The sequence below is a fragment of the Phaenicophaeus curvirostris genome, chromosome 3 (genome assembly GCF_032191515.1).
Source record: "Phaenicophaeus curvirostris isolate KB17595 chromosome 3, BPBGC_Pcur_1.0, whole genome shotgun sequence".
In the NCBI taxonomy this organism is placed as follows: Eukaryota; Metazoa; Chordata; class Aves; order Cuculiformes; family Cuculidae; genus Phaenicophaeus; species Phaenicophaeus curvirostris.
The window spans coordinates 29,648,754-29,672,069 of NC_091394.1; the positions used below are offsets into that span (position 1 = coordinate 29,648,754).

At 34.7% G+C, this 23,316-nt stretch overlaps 1 protein-coding gene across 4 annotated transcripts in view; it reads left to right on the forward strand.

The window, feature by feature from the left end:
- RELCH (RAB11 binding and LisH domain, coiled-coil and HEAT repeat containing) overlaps positions 1-23,316 on the forward strand; it is an 88,474-nt gene that overhangs the window by 23,031 nt on the left and 42,127 nt on the right. For 2 of the 4 annotated variants that reach the window (XM_069853534.1, XM_069853535.1), the window contains exons 3-10: positions 6,627-6,698; positions 6,808-6,863; positions 6,976-7,089; positions 8,889-9,092; positions 9,184-9,275; positions 10,242-10,547; positions 15,163-15,238; positions 15,658-15,753. In XM_069853534.1, coding sequence (XP_069709635.1) covers positions 6,627-6,698; positions 6,808-6,863; positions 6,976-7,089; positions 8,889-9,092; positions 9,184-9,275; positions 10,242-10,547; positions 15,163-15,238; positions 15,658-15,753 — 1,016 coding nt within the window. Of the gene's footprint in view, positions 1-6,626; positions 6,699-6,807; positions 6,864-6,975; positions 7,090-8,888; positions 9,093-9,183; positions 9,276-10,241; positions 10,548-15,162; positions 15,239-15,657; positions 15,754-21,765; positions 22,001-23,316 lie in introns of those variants that run through there. The other 2 variants (XM_069853536.1, XM_069853537.1) reach the window with 2 other exon arrangements.

The following is a 23,316-nucleotide window of genomic DNA, read 5'->3' on the forward strand; positions in this document are numbered from 1 at the left end:
AGTTAGTTTGATCTTCACTTGGAGCTGTCTTTAACCAAATTGAATTAGAGATGCTTAGAAAACAAAGGCCAATCAGGATTGACATTCAGCAGAATCGCTAATCTTCTGATGGAACATTAATGAAAAATATTGATTACTTCCGGTATGAAATGAGTATATCCTAAAATTAATTATTAAATTTCATTAAGTACATCCTAAAATAGGTAGCAGTTTCTCAAGGTTACAGTGTATTAATTGACCACTGTCATATGTAACAGACAAACAAATTATATGACAGGAGATTTACATTACATTTGTGGTTTTTTAGAGAGGTTTTTTGAAGAGTTGTTAAAAAATGACTTAAGAACTTGAACAAAGCAAGACTGGATATTATTTCTGGATGCTTGTAAAGACTTGAAGTTTTCAAGAACGTAGAATTTGTACTTCAAATTCTGGTTCAGTTATAACTGCATAAAATCTTTTGCCACTATTCTGTTTAAAGCCATCTACGTGAGCAGTAAAATTCAGAAAACTGCTAAGTGTTTAACTTGCATATAAAAATATTATGTCAGTAGAGGTTTCAGGAACTTTTCATATCCAGTTCCTTCTGTGAACAAAGTCTAGCTTATAACTTCTGCTTTTGAAGAAGCTACAAATGTACTTTGAAACAGAACTGGAAGTCCATCTTGCATATTTCTTTCCATATCCTTTTTTTATCAGTTTGATGCTAAGGAGATAAAATTGTAATCTAATGTGAAAGCTTGAGGCCATATGATATGCATATATTTCTTTCAGTAGTTCTCAGAGTGAAGTTTGAATAGGATCCTTTTGTAGGCGCTTTCTTATGCTGTTATATTTGGGTTTTACTGTTTGGACATATCCTATGATTTCCATATCAATTCTGTAGTCAAATATCAAATGGAGGATAAGAAATAAATGCACATCAGTCACTAAAAGAAACTAGTCCTGAGTAAGAACAACTTCAAAACTGAATTTAAAACATATCCACTTACAAATACTTTTATGTATTTTACACGACACTAAATAAAACATGTTGCTTATGTACCATCCAAAGCCATCCTATTTCTATTTTGCTGTTATGGATAGCGTTAGACTTAGCTGCCGTATTTTTATTGTACCAATCCAAAAATTCCTGGAAATAACTAGACAGACCTTTTGTTTGAAATAGATTTCAATATTTCAGATCTGTTAGCCCAGTTCATTCCATCTGGAATTAGAATAAAAATCTGGTCTAGAAGCAAACATATTTTTTTGAGTTGGTGTAAACTTGTCGCTTGGGAAATCTCATCAAGGAAAGCTAAATGAGTCTCTTCTGTGACATTACCAGCTCAGCTGGAAAGGTGAAACTCACAAAAGCCAGTCAGGATGTGGATGAGCATGACAAAACTAACTTCAATTTAGAAGACATGAATTTTCTTCTTTACCTCCCTGATCCTAACACAAAGAGCTGTGTAACAAATTAGATAATGCATTTGTAATCCACAAAAAGTTTCCAAAAATGCACGCATCCTTGCAATTTACTACCTGGAAGCAACTTGTTCTCTATTAAGTCTTGAATCTAAATTCATGCAATAAGTGCTGCAACAGTGCTAAGATAAAATCAGTACTGAAGGTTTTATTAGGCTTAGTAAACCCCCTCCAAATGTTCATTTTCATCAACTGGAGAATGGAAATCTTGTTCCATTCCTGTTGAGTAAGAGTATGCCTAACTTGAAGTCAGATACTCACAGCATTTGATGTAAATAGGTCATCTGATATTCAATCTAAGGAACAGAATCTTCTGCTGCATCTTAAATTGACTGTGTGCATAAGTAGGTTTGTGATCTAAAACCCCTACTTTCCATAATTATATTCCAAAATATTTAGTATTGCTAACCTCCCTTTGACATCTGCTGTTTAGAGAATCTGATAATTTTAAAAACACAATGCTGTGTTTTCACATATAATAAAATTAATTCTCAAAATCAAACTCCGTTTCAATCATCTGTGTTCTCTGATCTCTCTGTGCTAGCATTGATTTATGGCTAGACTCTATATATCTGATTAGCAAAATAAGATACTGTCTCTGTCAGAATTTGAAGGGAAGAGATGAATTCATATACCACTTGATTTTTCTTGAGGTCTTCATTTATGTAGACTTAGGTTTGCAGTTTCCACTTTTTACAGAGCCTTTTTGTTCATGTTTTTTAATAGATATTATGACTTGTGTGCAGTCAAAATCAGAGAAGAATCTTAAAAAAATATAAAAATCAACACATGAAACAAAGCAAAAATAAACCACAAATGGCATCTTTAATACAACAACCACTTGCTAACACTGTGTTCATCCTGGAAGTGGGTCTGGTTTTGTCTTCCCATTTCCTGTCTTAAGCCCTGTTAGGCAGTTGTAAGCCTCCTTAGTTCCCTTCCAGGTCCATAGTCTCCAAGGTTTGTACCTGAAGACAAGTTTGCTGTAGTTCAGGTCTTCTCTGAAGCTAGTCCTGTCTCATTAACTTAACAGCATTAGTGAGGCTAATGAGTCAAGTGTTGAATTTTCACTATTAGAATGATAACAAGTTTCTGTTAGCTTGCTAACAAAGTCCCATGCTAATCATAATTTTTGTAGCTTGATAGTTACCTCTCGTGCCATAATTCAGCTTTCTGCTTCAGGTCTATTTGTATCACGTCCTGAAGTGTTTCACACTGACTGTAAATATGATCACTTCTTTTCCTCTTGGGACTTGTATCAGGGAAGGGAGAATTAGGAAACGTCAAGTACGTGTAGCCAGGGAATTTTAATTTCTTCTGTTTGACTCAAAATGTATGCACAAATCCATTAAATGTAATGGGATGTCATACATGTTTATAAAAGACACAATTAGGGACATCTATAGTCCTAAATTTACTTTACAAGGAGGAAGAACTCAAAGTGGCAGTTAGGAAACAAACGGCAATAGAACTTGTAGCAGTATGTCCAAATATGATGAAAGGAAGGTAAGCACAGGGGCCCTTGATACTTCACAGAAGAACTACTTTTAAAAGAAACTTCCAGACTGCCATGTAGTGTCTTTACAGCATAAAACTACCTTTCTACTTTGGTCTGAAATACTTCACACTGAAGTATGCAGTTCTGACAAGATGTAATAATTAATGTAGAATGTAAAATTCTACTAAAGAGAAATAATGTTTATACCAAAGCAACTGTTGAAAGGTGTTAGACATACTGTTTATTTCTTCAGCTTTTTGGCCTTGGCCCAACAGGACTGTTGTTCACGTGGATCTCAGCTTGTTCAATATCCCATATCACGGGTTGTTCTTTATAGCTAATTTCTCAATCTGTTTCAATAGCATATGAAGTCATTAATGAATGTGTCTGAATTGAATAAGGCCCTTGAGAAATCATCATTTTTTTAAGTTTCGAAGCCAGGCGGGTGAGCTACCCACTCCTGATATGCACTTCTCTTTTAAGGTGTATTAGATTAGCTGCATCAAAACTGCAACATTTAAGAACTGCTGATCTGAAAATCTTGGTCTAATGCTTCATTGCTTGCTTGAAAGATTCAGCTCTCTTAAGTAAGTCTAAGTATTTTTTTAGAATGGTAGCTGTAGTGATTTGAGTTCTTTATTGAAAAAAAAAAGCAAGAGACAAGCTTAAGTTCAGAACAGTTGTCTTCCCTAAGACTGAACAGATTGTTCAGAAATGCCCTTTCCTTGTAGGAAGAATAACCCATTTAGAGCTCTAAATTTCTGGTTTCTACTTTCCTAAAGCAGAGGAGAATAAATTTTGTTTTCCTTACTTATGCTGTCTGCAGTAAAACTCTTCTCTGCATCATTCTTACAGCCTCCTCCTTTCACCAAGTGATACGAATTACACTTTATCAGTTCAGTCAAGCACAAGGTTAAACTTTAACTGGTTTTATCAATGCTTTTGTAGGCTTAACTCCGCTAAGGTACATAAGCTTTACAGCAGAGGGAGAGAGAGGTCTAGTTATTTATTTTAAAAGTCAATACTTGATTGTTGTTACAAACAAAAGGTTGCTTTTTTAAGAGAATGCCGTATCATCAACAAATGGAGATTTCCAGTGTTCGTTTCATTAGCACACATGCTGAGTTAAAAATTTTTACATATTTTGGAAGAAGACTTCATGTCAGTATAGCTTCTAAAATAAAGAGCTTTTAATCATAATTTTAAATGATTGAAGTTATGTTGTAGCTACTTAAAATATTTATGCTTAATAAAAAACCTACAATCTTCTTCAAATAAAAGCTACATTTGTGACTGACTTAGATGCATCCAGGTTTGTGTAGTGGTGATTGTAACAGTGGCATTAGTAATAGTAGGAGATGAACTCCAACTGTAACGATGCTGTGGTGTGGTAGAATTATGTGGCTTTTGTGACATGCTGTGAAGTGACAAGTTCTCAAATATAGCATGTTCAGAATCTTCCAGTGTAAACAGGCAAACATGCAGCAGAGTAATCTACTCTTAAGGTTGAATGAGTAAAGTCCTACTGGATTCCAAGAAGCATCAATATCGTGACAGTTCACTAAAACTGATTCTTGCCGTCTGACATGGGTTTGTCTGACATGAGTTTTCTGGCTTTCTACACCTTTAGATATGTCTTATTCCTATTTTCCTTAATGGGATTTCTGAGTTTTTCTAGTTTGTGTTTTTTTATAAACTTTTTTTTTTATTATTTACATCATTCTAGTGCAGGGCACTCCTGATCTGCAACTGTTCTGGTCTTTGAAAATATTTTACAAGAATAAGATGTTAACACATAGTCATTTCCATCAGAAGAATTGCTTAATTTAAATTCTTTACTATTTTCACAACCTAAGAAATTAGTACATTACAACTTAGAATCATAGCTGTGAATTAGTAACTCAAATGCAAGGAAGTGCTAAAATTGTTAGATACTTCACTACAAGAGCATTTTCTGACTTTGTTGCACAGAAGTATTTGCAGATCAGCATTGCTGAATACTAGAGAGATTTTACATATTTTATTCATCGTATCCTCAGTTGTGCTTTTGTATTGCTGCAGTAAAATTCTGTGCATCAAACAAGTTACTTTCATGTACAGCACATGATGTACTGTAGTTACCCCTTCAGTTTTTATGGATAAATGCAAACTGAGTGAATCTTTTTTTCCATGCCTGCCAATTATCGAAAGATTCTTAGTAACAGATGCTCAAAAGAGGAAACCATTTTGATTTGTAGTCTTCAGCAGCATTTCTTATAAGGGAGAGCCAATGCAGTGTTTCTGCCATGCATTGTCCTCTGTGTAAATATTCAAAATGCCGTGTTAAATTGTTTCCAGGCAGTGATTAGAACTGTCATTAATGCTTGCTTATTAAAAGCAGCTACAATATATTTATTTTTGCATGAGAATAAAGTAAATGTTAGATAATCTATTTAGAAGAGTTTAACACTTCAGTGTGGTAGCACTTAAGTACAAGAATCAGGCTTTCTGGTAACTGTATATTTAAGTGTGATTAGATTAATCTGAGAATTAATGAAACGCATATAATTATCTGGTAATTCCTTAAGTAGGTTCCCTTAGATGCTTTAACTATAGATGACTATAAAACAAACATTTACTGTATGTTTTGCAAAGGTACAGAGTTTTAAGTTTTGAAACTGAAGTATTCATATGACCTCAGCATCAAAATACATGAAATTCCAGTGCTAATGAAGTGCTATTGGTCCATTGTGGAGGAAACACTGGGACATGAGAAACACTTAATAGTGACCCAGGAGAAGGGGCTGAAGTGTAGCACGTAATAGTGGCATCTAGAAATGCATAGTTTTGAATCTCTAAAGCTGACTCTAGACCATTGAAAGTGTTGTGTATTTTAGAGTCACTGGAGCCTTTTAAGAAAAATGAACCAAAGATGTTTTTGTTGCAGCTGAGATGCATGTTTTGCTTCTTTTGGTCTGATGCATCTCTTAATGCATTCAACTAATTTTTAAATCTTTATCAACTTTAGAGTATCTTGAAAAATCCACCATTTTAAAGTAGATATTTAAAACGAGATTATTTTTAGTAGTAAAGTAAATTGTTTCAGGTTTGGCCATTTAAACTACTAAAATTTCAGTGTATAGTTTTATTGAAAAAAAAAAATAAATTGTAGTCTCAATGGAACAGTGCACTCATCTCATGGTTTAAGCTTTGCTACATGGAGACTGCTTCCTCTACTGCCACCATTTATTTACCTCATTTAGATCTGTCCTCTGATGGCCTGTGTATCCTGTTGCCCCAAAAAGTCAAAACGTTTGACAGTGTCAGAGCTGATTGTAAGAGTGGGGAAGAAATAATAGGTGTTTCCCAGTAATATGCAAAATTAAAAGCAAGCAAAAAACCAAAAAAAATCCCAAAACTAAACCCTACAGCGAGTCCTTGTCAGACAGCTTGAAATTTTGATTTAGCTAACTTAAGGCCAGCGAAACTATGGAAAATGTTCACCAGTTTGCTTCCAGACCAACTCTGCTGCATGTTCATAAGTTCCATGAAGGTTGCATGCTTTCTGTTTAATACAAACTGTATATTTTTTTTCATACCCATCCTTGCTTTTTATATTTTATTTTTGTTTCCCTTGCCTTGGTTGGATGCCTGTGTGTGTTTAATCCAAATCCCTGTCCAGTCCTGGAGTTTGAACTACGGAAAGCCAAGGAGACCATACAGGCCCTCCGAGCCAACCTGACTCAGGCTGCAGGTGGTGTACATAAACCTTTTTTTAAGCCTCTACTTTGTACAATGTAGAAGTAACTGAGCGCCTCCTGTGTCAAATAGTAAAATTAAGTTACTTTTTTTTTCCTCCTCAGAAAATGAAGTTCCTTTGCAGGAACGAAAAAATTACAAATCAAGTCCTGAAATTCAGGTAGGTGGCTGGGGATAACTGAGCTTTGCATGGACTTCAAGACAGATACGCTTCCACAGATGGTGGGAAGATGAATTGAACTTGTAGTGTATTGTTTTCTTTTTTTTTCCAGGAGCCAATCAGACCTCTTGAGAAAAGAGCTCTAAACTTCCTAGTTAATGAATTTTTATTGAAGAATAGTTACAAGCTTACATCAATAACATTTTCAGATGAAAATCATGATCAGGTAAAGTTTTCTTGTGGTTTTTTACTTGCTATTTCCAGTGCATGTAGTTTGCTCTATACATATGAGTATTTTAAGAGTTAAATGTTAGTTTAGCATTTCCATATATAAATAAAGCATGGTTTGAAAATATAGCACTTTGAGGTGTATTTTTCCAAAATGTGTAAGAGGAAGCAGAATGTTTGCGTTCTCTAAAGGAAGCAGAACAAGAAGAAAAATATCTTGAGTTGTAGGTCTTTATACACTTTCCTGGATTCTGATGGACACACTTTTACTTAAACTCAAGGATGTGCACGTAGTAAAATTTTGAATGTAATCTTTTCCTTAAATCATACTTGGTTAATTTGTGCAGGACATGCAATATACTCATTGTTTGTCATCACCTGAGCACGTATATATGTGTGTGAGTACACTTAATCATACTGTGGCATTGAATGAAGTCTTGCAGAAGCTCTTGGTAATGAGGTGTTATCTTAGATATTTCCAAACATAGCGGTGCTCTGGTGTATTTCTAACATTATTGGTATTATGTCTTTGTTGGCTTGTGTTTCATGGGAAAGATTTCTTCAAATATTTGGAAGGTTCTAATTACATTATGACTGTTACTGGGTGAACAGAATGCTGAGTAACACCCAAAATATATTCAGCACAAAAATGGAATATTGCTAGAAGAATTAAATATTTTATTCAATATTAAATGTTGCATTTCAGCCAGTTCTCACTAAATGTAGTAATACTATATCCTTCCTACAAATGGGCTGGTAAATAAAATTTCTAGATTGTCTATTTTAGATTTGATTGTAACAGTGCTAGGTTTCATACAAATACTTGTGAGGATACAGCCCCTGAAAGAGAAAAGATAAATAATTTATCCTTACTTTTTTATGTGTTCCAAGGTGAAAATATTTTATATTGTGAGGCAATTAGCAAAATAAAAGAGTTAAGTTCATAACTCTAAAAAGTAAATATAAACGTACTAAAATTAATCTATAGAATCCACTTTTTGCATTATTAATACCATTATTTCAGAAAATATCCTTTCTTTGAATAGATGATGTAGTATGTAACCAGACAGCGGAAAAATACAGCGAAAAGTGAACAGTAGGATAAAGGAAAACAAAAATTTTAGAAATTGAAATTTTAATGTCTTTGAAGAGAACATTACAATGCCTTTAATGTAAACAGGTTACTTGCCTATTTATGTATATGGACATGGAACAGTCTTGTCATAGGATGGTAACATGTTAACGAGGAAAAGAAGGAAATACAGTGATGGTTTGAGACAGAGGCTGTAGTGTTTTTTACACCTTTACCCAGTTAATACAGTTATGTCCAAGTTTCACTACAATGTGCACGCCATCTATTAGCCATCTAGAGACCTATTTGACTGTTTCCTAATGGAAAATTACACTTGTACTTGTGAACGCAATGGGAACTAAATGATACTAGAGTCAGTAAAAAGCCTTCCACCAACCACGCTGGCTTCTGCTAGGATTTGGTCAACTTTGCGTCTGACTCTAAAAAGTAGTTAACGTCTTTGAAATAAAAATAAATCACGATCTATGTGGGTTTGGAAGTTTTAGAGCTGCTTTTAAGTTGAAACTGCTTTAGGTGATGAAACAGATCCTTTTTCTACTTCTGTTTCTTACTATCTGATTTAAGCTTTCATCTTCTTTATTACAATGCAATCTTGACATGATTCTTTTGCTGTTGTATGACCTGCATTCAAATGAGGAAGGGAAAGTAAAATAAAAGGAAGTGTATTTTATTCTTGAGTTTTTGGGTTTTTTATTCCTTTTAAGGATTTTGAACTTTGGGATGATGTAGGATTGAACATTCCAAAACCTCCTGACCTGTTACAACTCTATCGTGACTTTGGAAACCATCATGTTACTGCAAGAGATGTGGTGGATGCATCAGTTGGTGTTGAAGATGATGAGTTAGAGGCTGCTACTCCTATACTTGGGACCATCCCTGTATTTGAAACAACACCACAGTCAATAGAAGTAAGAAATTGTACAGAAGAAATGTTTCAGCTGTTTGCAGTACTACTTAACTTTATTGTACTAAACTCTTTTGTTTCTATCTTGTGTCTAGCAATGTTTAATAGTGCAAAAATTAGAAGATCAAATTAGTGTGTTAAACAGTGAGAAATGGTCTTTGATGGAACAAATCCAAAGACTTGAGAGGTACGTACTTATCAATCTGCTTGAGTGCTGATAACTGTTGGAATGACTTTTCAATGTTTTTCTAGCACATATATGAAAATGTAGAACTTAACTTACAAAAGTGTTAGGAGTTCTTCAGAGCAGGGCAGTCTTTTCTTTAATATGTGGTATTTGATTTAGAAAAAAAAGAGGCTTTTAACTATTTCCCATTTATTATCCAAATAATTTGTAACCAGTTTTATTCTTTTAACGCAACTTCCTTATTTACTTCTTTGAAAACAGAATCCGTTCTCATGTGTTGTGTAGGTTTTCTCTTCAGTCACCTTTATTTCCCTCCTTGGTACTATTATGTACAGCTTGCAAACACTGTTAGAAAGATGTTTGTTTTAATAACTTCAACACAGTTTTTCTTTCTACAGAGCAACGCTAGTAGAAATGACAGTATTTTTAGCTGCAGAAAAAAAAATACTTTAAAAGTTTGGTCAAAACTTATGATTCTGTGAGCTGTAAGATATTCCTAAGAGATGCACCAATACAATATACGGGCAAGTGCGTTATTTAAGTGGCTTTAGTAACTTGCATAGTTATCATTTCAAAGCCAGGTGGGATATTTATTCACCACAGCAGTATATTAAGTTTTACATCCCAGATGGAGTTCTGTCTTGTGACAATCTGGGTCTCAGTGCTTACATTTCAGCCAGAATCAGATGGCACTAGTGTTATTCACTTATTTCATTGATTCACTCCCTCTTGAGTGCAACGTATTTCCTACTGCTAATTATTGACTAAAGAACTCTGTTAAACTGGTGCTTATTTGAACAGCTTGTGTGGTGTAAATTATTTCTATTAAAGAAATTATTGAATGTACTGGAGTTGGAGGAAGCCTTTCAATATGTTACAATTTTTGACGTGCTTCAGTATTGTGATTCCAACAACCATCTCATGAAAGCTACAAAAACATCTTATTCTTTGCTTTTCCTTTTTTAGTGAAATAGATTTTCTCAAGAATGAAAACTTTGTGTCAACAGCTTATGGTGTAGCTCCCCATCCTTCTTTAAATCAAGTGCCTCTCAGAGTCTCAGAGGACAATGGTCGGTACTTTGATAACAAGAGCATTGACAGTGAAAATAAATGTGGAAACACTGAGGAAACAAGCCTTTCTTTATCATCGGGAGTGGATTCAAGGACTTCTAAAGATGATACGCTCAATTCTGTGCCCTGTAAAGAAACAGAGAAACTGTCCTCTTGTGCTCCATCAGCTAAAGCTGCAGTCCACTTCGATAAACCTAATAGGTTAGTGATAAGTTTTAAACTGAAATTTTTCAATTAAAGCTTCCGGTGACATGGATAGATATTTTTCTAACAGTAAAATTCTGCAAAATTCATAGATCATTTGTGCTTTAAACGCAAATAAAAGACTTAGCATATCTTGAAGGTGATGAGATTTTCATATTGTTCCTGATATTTTTAGGATGAGTACATTTGACAAACATACATTTTTAGCACTAAGAGTTTCTTTTCACCTCCTACTTGTTTCTAAAAACAGTCCTGTTCCTTGCAACAACAAAAAAAAAGCAGCTAAAATCAAAATGGTGAATGAGATGACAGGATATTTCCATTTTATTTTAAATTCTAATTTAAATGAGCTGTATGGTTGGTTTTGTTTTAATAATCAGAAAAGGTATCCAATGATATTCTGCTTTGAATTTGGGATAAGTCTTCACTGGGTTACTACAATTAATTTAATTAGTGTATTCGTGTTGTTATTACAATGAAACTGGGTTTCTGTGTCTGATTGTTCTTGAGAAAGCCACTCCAAATCTACATAGTCTTTTTAAGCATTGTAGTGTAGAGGGGAAGTAATATGTTCATTAAGTGACAGATAAACCACCGTGTAATCAAGAGTAACATGGAGCACAAACTTTGTGAGGATATGTACAACTTGTGAAATTACTGTTGTGGAGGAAAATGCCCAAGTAGCTCACCTTACAGTCTTACTGTTGCTGTTCCTAGGTAGCCATTCTGCTTTATATTTTGTCACTTCCTTTTAGCATTATTTTGCTGGTCACGATACAGTAACATGTTTCTAGAATTATCTTCCATCTGAAAATACCAAGTAGAAATCTATGTGTGATATTTTGTGCACATGGAAAATCAGTACAAGATGTGGAGGGGTAAAGAAGGGAGAAGGAGAAAAAGAAAGAGTTGCTTATCCCTGCTAGTAATTAACTTTTCTTGCAAACCCTAAGTATCCTTTTTTCTGGTTTTCCTGAATTACACCAAGTCCTAGAAGCCAGGGCACTTTTTTAGTGATGTCTTAACTTTAGAATTGAATAGGAGGATGGATTTCTGGTTTCTGAATATAGTACCTTAGAGTCTTACTACAAATTTCTCTCTTCTAGTTGAATATACTAGTGTTTAACAGAAAAGTAAAATGCAGCTTAGATTTTTGTGGAAAATTTGCAGTGGTTCCATTTGAGCTTTCCAATTTATTTTTTTTTAAGTTCTTTCATATCCTAGCTTAACGTCTAGACAATGTAATAATCAAAACTTGTGGCTATTGTACATTATAAACTTGTGCACCTGCTTTCATCTGTGGCTTGTTGCAAATTTCCTTTTGCTTAGAATAACTCAGAGTGCTGGGAAGCATTAAGTGCATGAATATTATATTGATAATTTGGGAATGGTAAGGATGGTATCCAAATAGGATGACATCACTGAGTGAGCAAGGAACTATGAGTATCCCCGGTAGAATTTGATGGTATTCTCTAGAAGAACAGAATTTGTTCTGCTGCTTACAGCCTTTTAAATATAAATACGCGTGGATTTATATGAAAAATAGTTGAATGAAGCCTTGAATTCCTATTGAGTTAACTTCAGAAGTCCCATCAAATGCAGTTCACTGAAGAAATAAATAATGGAAGTGTCATATGTAGCTCTTTCTGTACTGAGTTTTGGGCTTAACGTGTTAGCAAAGGGTCAAAGGAAACCATATTTGGTACAGTGTTTTATAGATCTGTATCACTATATTTTGTTTGTGGATTATGTACTTGGTTTGTAATAATTGTTTTTTCATTAAGAATGATATTATTTGTTAAGTATTTTGAGATCTGCGGGAGAAGAAACAAGATAGAAGTACTGAATATTATTTAAGTCTAGGGGTTGTTGTTTGTAGAAGACCATTAATACAATTTATTCAGAATGTATTAAGAGGTATTAAAAACTAAGACTCCATCCTGAAAGGCTAGCATTGTTACTTTTGTAGCTAGGGAGTGGATTCTTGGCATAAATCTTGCCCAGATGGGAAGAGAGGATAGAAGAGTAAGTGAGCCTTCTTTGTGTGACTGCACTCAAAGCAGCTGTGCACGCATGTCCGCAAATGAGGACACAGGCATCATTGGAAAAATGCCTACACTAACTAATGAGAGTAGAAAGCACTAGCAGCAGTTTAAATACACTGCACCACATGTATTTGTTTGTCTCACTTTAGGTATTTGGTAGTTTCCACCAAGTAACAATCTGCTTTCTGTGTATAGCAGTCACTCCTGACTTTTTCAGTAAATTGGCTCTCTTGTCCCAGTGCTATATGGGCTAGAATGATGGTGTTTGTTTTTTGTATTCATCATAATTTCTTATTTTTTAACATCTTCAGTACTGGTATCTATTGGCCCCTGAAAAGACTTTCCACTAGGTCTGTCATCATTTCTGTGCAGCATAGCCATCCAGGGTTTTACTACTCTTGGTCAAGGAGAAGCTTTCTTAGATAGCCAGCAATCGTAATGGGATCCGTGCTGCCCAGAGCCTGCTGCTAATTAACACATAGGGAAATTCAGTGACATATTTTCATTCTTAGTTTTCAGTCTCTGTAAAATGGAGGTAGAACTTTGCCTTTATGTAGAATTTTAATTAAGGTTTCAAGTGTGGAATGATCTGACGTTGTGTGGAATAAACACCAATGTGAACGACAACACAGGCAAAGGGTTCGCCAAGGTCTTGCTACTCTCTTAATGCTAAGCTGCTGCTTTGCAATGCTTGTTCCTGTTCTCCCAGCATATATGAACCTTATAGCCTTGAGTAGAGCCTGTAAATCTGTCATTCAAGAATACTTGCAAAGAGTAAGGGTCAACATATTGTTAAATGGAGGTCCTTTATGACTCACTGCCATCTGAATTGTTTAATAACTTTTAAAAAGTGAACCCTTGCACAAAAATAACCTGTTGGAAAGAAAACAAACTTCATTAAAAATTAAAATGTGTTTTAAAACTCATTCTGTCAATAAAGAAACTTGATTTTAAGTAGAAAACATAAATTCTTATTTTTGTTATATAAACATAATGTTACTTATTTAATCCTTTTTTATCTTGGGACTCAGAGGAAAGCAGAGGAGGGGCTCTTTATCAGGGAGTTCAATGATAAGATGAGGTGCAACAGTTTAAGCTTAAAGAGGGGGGATTTAGATTAGATATTAGGAAGAAATCTTTTACCGTGAGGATGGTGAGCACTGGAACAGGTTGCCCACAGAAGCTGCAGCAGCCCTATCCCTGGAGGTGTTCAAGGCCAGGCTGGTTGAGGCTTTGAGCAACCTGATCTAGTGGGAGGTGTCCCTGTCCATGGCAGGGCAGTTGGAACTGGATGATCTTTAGGGTCCCTTCCAACCCAAACCATTCTATGATTCTAAATTTTGTAAGTAGTCAAAAGAGGAAAAATACTCTGGTATATGTATCTGTATCCTCCTGGATTAGTTTAAACAATTTTAAGTAGGAACTTGGATTCTTAGTGTGCTTTATTTGCTTAGAAAATAGTGAATCATGACGTATTTACTATAAATAGTATAATGTTTCTAATCTATTAGATGGAATGTATACGTCCATACACTTAACTGCATGTGTGTAGGATTTTGTGTGCTCAGGTACATGAAATGGCATTTTTAAGAGTTTAAAGATGATACCACTTTCCACATGAAAAGCAGGAATTGCCTCCTGCCTTAAACTCAGAGTGTCATTAGAGGATTTAAAGAGGAAATGATGATACAGGGAGAAATGTTTTCTGTGCTTATTTGAAAGGCAAATGTTCTTTTTCCTCTTTAACCACAGTGGAAGAGGCAGTATTAAGATTAGCATCTAAATGCAGGCTTCAGATAAGGCAGAGTGAGTTGTCATTACTCGGAAAAATAGGATGATCATGCTTGCCTGTTTTATGTAATGGTCAGTCCAGTAATTGTTCTTTGAGAACTTTTCTGCCAAATTATCCTCCTCAGACAAGGCTGTTTTAACTGGGTTTTATGTGTATGCATAAGGCTTTGAATAGCTTGGCTGTGTTGGCTGGTGCTGTGCATGGCCATGAGGCAGTACTTCTATAGACACACCTCTACGTTAGAGATCAGGCAGCAATTTAAGGTTAGCTTTGAGATTCTAGCCATGCATTTGAACCCAACATTGAGTTCCCGAAGTGGCAATTGGACAATCTCTGTTTAACCCCGAAACCTCTAGGTAATTGAATACTCAAGCGTTATCATGCAATACACACAATCAGAGCATTACGCAAAAATACTGTATCTTGTGATTTCTGCTCCCCCCACCCAGTTTGCATAATTGTATGCTTCCTCTTGTATTGCTGAAGCTTCCTTTTCTTCATGCTTTAGTCCTGTTTTTGTCTATGCAGCAGTTTGAAAGATATTTCAGAACTAAAAGTATCTTAAGTAGAGCACTCACTTTTTTTTTTTTTTGCTACAAACTGAACACCCTAAAAATCAAAGATAATTTTAATCAAAAACCTATGTAGTATGCTTCACTTAAAACATGCTTTCTGAATGTCTCAATCTAGCTGATCACTCTAGAGTGAAAGGACTTGTTCGGTCATCTTTCTCACCTATGCCTTCCCCTTCTTCCCTCTTTTGATGATATTTCAGGAAATTGTCACCAGCTTTCCATCAAGCACTACTGTCTTTCTGTCGGATGTCAGCAGACAGCCGTTTGGGATCAGAGGTATATTTCCCAGTTGACATAAACTAGAAGATCTTTTATTCTGCATGGCAGCTGTAGTTAAAAAAACAATAATTGCTTTGGAACTTATTAACATGTATGAAACTCATTAACATATATGGTGAGATAAACTTACATGCATGAAACTTAAGAAATAAGGATATGCTTTCAGATTTTAGCTTAAATATGAAACCTAGCAATAGACATGTAATTATTGGGAAGTTTTGAGTCTCTACAAGTAGATTTGTGCTTTTGAAGTTAGTGTCAGATCAAAAACTTAGCAGCTTAATGTGTGTGAGTAAATTAAATAATTTTCTGGTGAGTGATCAGCTTGCTGCAATTCTTATTATTCCTTTGAAAGGATATTTTTCTGTTTCTGTCCTTCATTTAAAAAGAACTAATCAAGCAACTTGGTTTTCTAGGTGTCTCGGATTGCAGACAGTGAAAAAAGTGTCATGTTAATGTTGGGACGCTGCCTGCCTCATATTGTTCCTAATGTGCTGCTTGCAAAGCGAGAGGTGAGGAATTCTGAAATGTTACTAGGATGTTTTCTTGCTCATTTTGAAGATGATGTGTTTAATTTCACGAAAGTCTTGTTACTTGCAATCATGTTCTTACTTTTGTGCATGCATCTCTGCTCCTAGAAAATGGTTTTACACCTCTGTCAGGTGAGTTCAGTAAACCTGCATGGTATCCTAATATTTCTTCCTTTGCTTAAGGCATCAATTAGCATTCAGCAAGACTATCTGTTACTGTAGGTCCATCTGTTTGTAGTAGAACAGATGTTTTGTTAGAGAAGACCATGGTTAATTTGCGTTATAAAGAGCAGAGGATGCAAGTTCAAACATTTAATTTGGTGTATTTTATCTATCAGTTTTAATAAGGATTAACGTTTGGGTTCTTTTGCAGCACTATGTATTTCAACCAAAAAATCTATTTTACTGTCTTTTCCTAGAAGCTCCATGTATTAGCCAAGATCAGGTTCATTAAAAACACTCCTTCATAAGAAAATTAGCAATCTTGCTTATATTTTTGCCTTAAATTTAAAGTGAAGCTAAAGAAAATTATGAAAATGTAATGTTTATTCTGAATGTAAATAAAGTGCTGTTTTGCATAAGCATCCATACAGTATACTGCAGAAAAGGAAGACTGGAATTGAAGAAGGATAAAAAATGGCTAGTTTTGTATTGCTTTGTTATAAACCTAATGTTTAAAACCAATGAAAAATAAGAAAATATATCAAACAAAAATTCAGTGGCTTTATAGTGGACACCAAAATGAAGGGTTTGAAGTAGCTTAGCTTGTTGAGTAAGTTTTAGTTCTTGTTGAGGGGACCTACAGTATGGTAGATTTAGCAGTGCATTTTGCATATATTCATTTCAAGGCTTTGAAAAACCCTGAAGAAATTTGTACTGATCCTATAATCTTAAATTTTCTAACATATGAGTAATTATCAGTTGAAATGGTGAGTTTGAGATGTACCACATTTTGGAAGTCTCAAACTTTATAAAACAGGTGTTTTTTCTGAGCGGGTGGGGGTGTTAACTGGGTAATCTGGTAATGTTTCTCTTCGTAGTCTTTCAGAATATTTCTGTGAATGTTCCTGGATCAGTGCTTAATTTCTGGTCTCTTATTTATTCCTTTCCTTTCCTCTGCTTGGCAGGATGTCGCGTTTTGGCTTCTTTTCACAGCTTGTAGTATAATCTGTGTAATGCATTTAATATTTTTGTGACCTTTTAGGCTATTTCCTACTTGATTTGTTTTACAGTTGAAGTTAAATTTGATTACATGTATTTTTACCTTAAACAAATAATCTGTTACAATTTGATTGAAAAAAAACACACAAGTGAGAATTGTATAACTGGATTGTATGGGATGCTTAACATTCCAAGACTTGAAATATGCTTTAAAAATAGCTTTTCTCAGTTACCACCCATTGCTGTAACTATTGTAACGTTCTTTCAGATGTAGTCATGGAATTTGAAGGAAAACTTGGGTAGACCATCTGTTAGTATTTTACTAATATCACTATTATGACAAGCTAACCTAAGAACTAGGTTCTCTTCAACAAGGTACAAATTTGGGTCATGTCCGAAAACAACCTTATCATGAGAGTCTTAGCACAATTTTACAGAGAAGTGGTGTAAAAATGTACCAAAAGATCACCAATTTGAGAAGGATACGTAACAGGTCTGGGTTATAATGCAAAGTGATCACCAGTCTGCTCTAAAAATGTACAGTGGTAGTATTTAAGATATTACACTGTCAGTGCTTTAGACATCAGAAATAAACATAATTTTGTGATGGCTCCCTAAAGTATCTATCGTTGTTCTTTAAACATCCATCATGTTGAAATTGGTTGGAACATCTTAAGTTGAAAATGTTTTTCCATACATTTTCATTTTGGAGAAACTGAGCTTGTGGAAGTTAACAATCTCTTAGCAGATCTTGTCCTTAACCAGAGATTCAGAAGCCATTTTACCAACGCTTTTAACCCTCTTAACGTCAGCAGCAGCCTGCCAGAGTTAGTAATAAGTGGTCCAGTAAATATTACAGCTGACGTCTAAGTGACCAGCTAGTGCCAACATCTGACTAATTTCTGAAATTATTTGTTATTTTTTTTTATTAGGGCAGCTTTAATTGTTCTTTGTCTGTCATCTGTTCTGATGGAAGACAAGAAAGAAGGAAAAATACAGCGTTGAGTAGGATGGCTGAGGAGATAATTTTTGTTGTTTCTAAAAGAGCAGTTCAACTGGGTGAAATCAATAATGCATAATATAGGATAATTGCCTGAAAGCAATTTGTAGTCATTAAAATTCCATATATCAGCATGTCAATTTAAATTTAATTTTATCCCAAGTGTCTAGTTTATTCTAACTGATTGAAAATATGTATAAGTCAATGTGTAGATTTGTAGGTGAATACACTCAGTAAAAAAGGAGATTCTGCAGATCAAATAGTAATATGGATGAACAGTAACAAAATGCTAAAATCCTGTTCTTCAAAGGAAACCCCTTGGGCTGGGTATGAAGTCCGTGATAATGCTTCTTGAAGATGAGCAGTGTGAGATAGTAAAATTTTGTCTACATTGGAATCTGCTTCCTCAGTTTTGTTTTTATCACTTAAAACACATTTAAGACTAAAAAAAAAAAAAATCACTCACCTTCTATTTGTCAAAAGGTTTGCCATAAGATTCCTTTGGCTAAACTATAATTAAGAAAAACTCAATCTTTTAAAATTTTTGTGATAACTAATCAGTGCAATACTGTTTTCTCACCCTTTATAAAGATCTTATAAAGATCTCTTTAAAAGAATCCATAAGATCAGTATGTTTTTGATAGGTAACAGGACTAACTTTGTTTGTATGCACAGCTTCTACACTCTGCAGTATGTAGTACTTCAGTGTAGTTTGGACCAGAGGGAACTTTTTGGCTTAATATCAGGATCTTATTACTTTTGTTCTTAATCAAGAAATGCTTTTCCTTAATTATTTATACCTTCCATCTCACCTGTTATTCTAGGGTTAGTTTCTGTAACTTTCATTTGTGTTATGCAAACTTAGCAAAATCATGATTATAATGGTTTACTAAATTTGTACCACCACACTTTTATACTGAGAAACTGTTATTTCTATAGATTTTGATGTGCAAAAAATAAGAGTTTTGCTTTTGTTTATATGTAAAGTTGAAGCAAAGGTAATGCTGAATCTTCAGATTCTGAATGGGTACTGTTCTCGACTCCACTAGAAGAAAATACTGCTGTAGTTTTCAAGTTGTTTACATTACTGGGTAGTAACTACACATAGACATCACTGAGGCACTTTTATTCTCTGGCAGTAGATAACTGTCTCTTAAAACAATGTAGAACTGAACATCTTGTGATAGGTTTTGATCTCAGTCTTATGCTTTACAAGGCATAAAATATCGGCTTTGTTAAAAAATGTAAAATAAAGTTGTATCAGAGCTTGGCAGTGTATTTAAGCAGCTGTGTTAAGCAGATGTCATTGTGGTTGGATACGCATAAAGGTATATAAGTTTGAGTTCCCACGCATGAAACTGTTAGCCCTCGGTTTCTTCTAAATGACTGTTTCTGTTTCACAGAATAGGGGAGAGTAGAGAAAATTTGATCAACAGTTAAAATACTTTCTGTTACTCTGTAAAACTTAAATTGCAGAAGGCTTCTATGGATCGTGTTTTTGAAAAAAGGAGGTAGTGTTGACCCTAGCCTATTTGTTGTGTCTATTCTATGTGTGCTGTTGGGTTTTGTGTTTGGTGGTGGGGTTGCCCCCCCCACACAAGAGACATAACCATTTTTTGATTTAATTCCTTTAATTCTCTTCTCTGAATATGAGGGGCTAGTATAGTTTTCTTAGAATGAAATAGCTCAATCTCATAGACTACCCTCTTAATCTCTAGTCTTACGGATGATGTCTTTCAATGCCGTGTCCTTAACACAGTTCTTGAATGCAACATGTTGAATGCAACATGTTGAATTTCATGTTTATTAATTGAGTTGCCAGTTGTTACTAGCTTTATCACAGTAGTTTTGTATGCAGGTTTCCAAATAAACAGTCAATATAAACAAGGAAGTAGAAAGTCTTTCTTACACTCATATCTACATTGATTCTTATGTAAAAGCCATCCCTTTGGGGTCTACAAGAGGCTTAATTTGGATCCTGGAATAATAGTGTCATCCCACAAAATGTAAGTAGAGTTGTAATTTTAATATTAATAAGATGAGTAGCACAAAGTTCAGAGTCATATATTAATCCTATGTTTAAGTATTTTTTTCATTTTAAAGCTACAAGGATGAATTCTGAACTTCAAATACATTTATTGCACAGGAGACTCCCTATCAGCAGTTTATTAGTACCTGCAGCCACCTTAGTGGCTGCACATAAGATTATTTTATTTTATCTGCTAGTTGTCAGAGGCTAAATTACAGAATTTTAGCATAGCATTGGTTCACACTATAAGCATTGACTGTTAGAGAGAATTAAAAGGGACAAATTTAGAAAATTGATCATAATGTCATCCAGGTTTATATATTATGTGGTTATGTTTGTCATGGTTTGACATTAATAGTTGAAATAATAAAAAAAAGACTCTTCTAAGGTATTGAAGTAACCAGTTTTGACACTTAGCACTGATGTTTATTTTGGACAATTATTTTGGTTGCGAACACTCCAACAAAAAGACACTAATGAGTGGGAGAAGCTACCATGTACCAGGCTTTTGTCAGAATGTTAAGCAGAAAAAAAGATAATGAAGGCAACAACATGAATAGCCAATTCCTATCTACTTTGTAAGAAAATTGTCAGCAAAACAGATGAATGCTTGTTATAGGATGCATTTAATAAACCCCAAACTTTAATATTTTGTTTTAATACTTTTAATATGAAGGAGGAACTGTTGTGCATATAGTTGAGGTCATACCAGTTACTATTAAAAAGCCACCTTATTTTAGCCATAATGTAGAGCTGCTTCATGTGCCCATGTAAATGTTGCTTTGATTGAGAACTTGAATCAGCTCAAATAATTAATTTTGTTCAAAGATAACAGAATGTGTTGTTATAAGTTAGGGAGAAGTTGTCCAGAGGTACTATGGCGAAAAAGATGTGAGGTTTTGTTTGGAGAGACCTGCATGAACAGTTAGGCAGATAGAGAGAAGAAGACCGGCTGTTTCAGTCCTGATGGGCAATGCATTTGGTCAGCTTCATAGCTTTGTCCGTCATTCACCTGTACCTAAGTGTACCTCACAGTAAAAACGAAATAACTTTTTTCTCTCTATTCTGTACTGGTAGCTCATAGATATGAACTTGCCTTTTCAGCAGTGGAGGTGAGACCTCTGACACATGATGTTTTATTTCCTCAAGTTGCAAGTGATGACTGTTATAATGGCAGTCTGCTTGGCACCTAACGGGAAAACTATATCGCAGTTCTGAAAGTTGCTCCTCCTGGTATTGTTGGCTAACACTAATGTAAGCTAATCCATTTTCCTAAGTCATCAGCAAAAGGGAAAAGAGGGACTTGAGGATGAACAAAATGTTTAGGAAGGATCTCAAATTAAACAGAGATGGTTGTTGGGTTTGTTTTAAATTTATATTCTTTCTTTATGACTGTAAGCACAAGTGGTATTCTTTCCCAAGGAAGGCAGAGTGTTTCAGGTAGCTCTGGAAGTCCTCTCCTTGATTATTAATAATCACATACAATCTCCGTAACAATGCTATGAACTCTCCTCTTTAATTTAAACAGCCCAATGCTGATATTATTGTGTCTTATTGCAAAAGTAGCACTTTCTACAGCACTCCTCTGATGTTTTTGAGAATGAAAAATTTAATATTTATTAAACAAATCTACATCTAAGGCATAGCCCTTAACAACAGGAAAGAGTGAGCTTGAACCTGCCTGTAGGTTGTTTTTCTTTCTTAATCATCCTGAATATGCCTAGAAGAATCTGTTCCCTTTTAAATATTTGGGAGACTTCACATTTTTCCATCTGAGAGCAGTTTTGTTCTTGTCCCACAGAAAGTCCTTGTCGCCTCCAGTTTTACCTTCCTGTCCATTAAGTCTATAGGGAGCACATTAAACACTGTTCAAGACTTCTCACTGTTTCTCCGCTCCCCTTAATAGAAGGAACTGTAGAAGCACTGGTGCAGCGATGCAGAGAACACTCTCTTCTCCCATAGTATGCATGAAAGAATGTGACCAATGGACAAGAAAATACAGCTAATTCCATCAGCTTTAATAACCAGCTTTCTGCAAGGTAAAGAACCAGCCTTGTATCTGCCCATGTCAATGGTTTCAGGTTATTCATTAGCCTTTCACACTCAAGGTGGTAGTATCTAGCTGAATATTTGGAAGTGGTTTCCTTTTTATATAGACTCAGCTGGTAAAAGACAACTTTGTTAACTTCCTTACCTTGGAGAAGTAGCTTTAGAAAAAAAGCAAAGCTCATGGCACTGCTTTGAAATCTAGCAGTAGTTCTGAGTTAGCAGAAAAGGTGTTTGAGGAGGCTCTCAGACATACTAGGAAAGTGCAATCAGTGTTATAGTTTCAATAGGTAAAAGAAAAACACCAGACATTAAAAAAAAAATGTCTCATTTCATGGGTTATATTATTTTTTTAAAAATCTTTATAAGGAGTACTTAAGAATATTTGCAGTAGCAGTTGGATAATGTGAATTTAGAGTGGATTTCAGGAAATTGGATCTCAGTAAAGTAACACGGGGGCTTTTTTACTTAAAGTTTTTTTCATAAGCTATATTCTTTATGGTGAAGCAAGTAATTATGTTGTCTATCTACAAATTGCAATCTGATTTCCTCTTTAAAAGATCTTATCATAATGTATAATAGTGGTATTCAGAGAAGCAGGGTATTTTATTTTTATAATGTTGTTGTTCTTGAGTTAAAATGCTGTTTGCAGGAGAGAAAATACTTCTGTGAAGTACAGGAAAAGTTAAATATGTTAAGCTCCCTGCCTTCTCCGAAATTTAAACTAGCAAAAACTCCATGTTAAGTGTAGAAAAAATAAAATTAACATGCAAATTCTAGAGGGAAAACAACTTTCAGCTGAAGAAAGTTTAGTTCTTTGTGCAACATGTTTATAAAGTTTTGTTAAAACAGGTTTTCAATTCACATTATTTTGCATTGTGCTACGCTTACTTGAAAAAAAATCCAAGAAATAGTTCACTGTAAAATGTTGAGAAATAGATTTGAACAATTTGGACGTTTCTGTTTCTCATTTCTTCTATACTTTCAATTTTTTTTAAGTGGTGGCTATGATATTTCCATATTCATTTCTCTATCTCATCTTAAATTTTCTAATCTGCCAAAATACCTCCCAGAATGTTAAAATGCATTTTAGGATCTGTCTTGGTCATCTTCAGGTGGGAAAAATAGCACACCGAATAGAATTCGTGTAAAATTAAAACAAAAGCATATCAGGAGTTGGCTAGCTTAAGCAATGGTCTGAAATAGAGTATTGTTCTAAGCTTAAAATAAGCATAGCACTTGCTTTTTGGGAAAATACAAGTTGAGCAGTAAAGGTGTCTTAAATGTTGGTACCACGTGTCCACCTTGT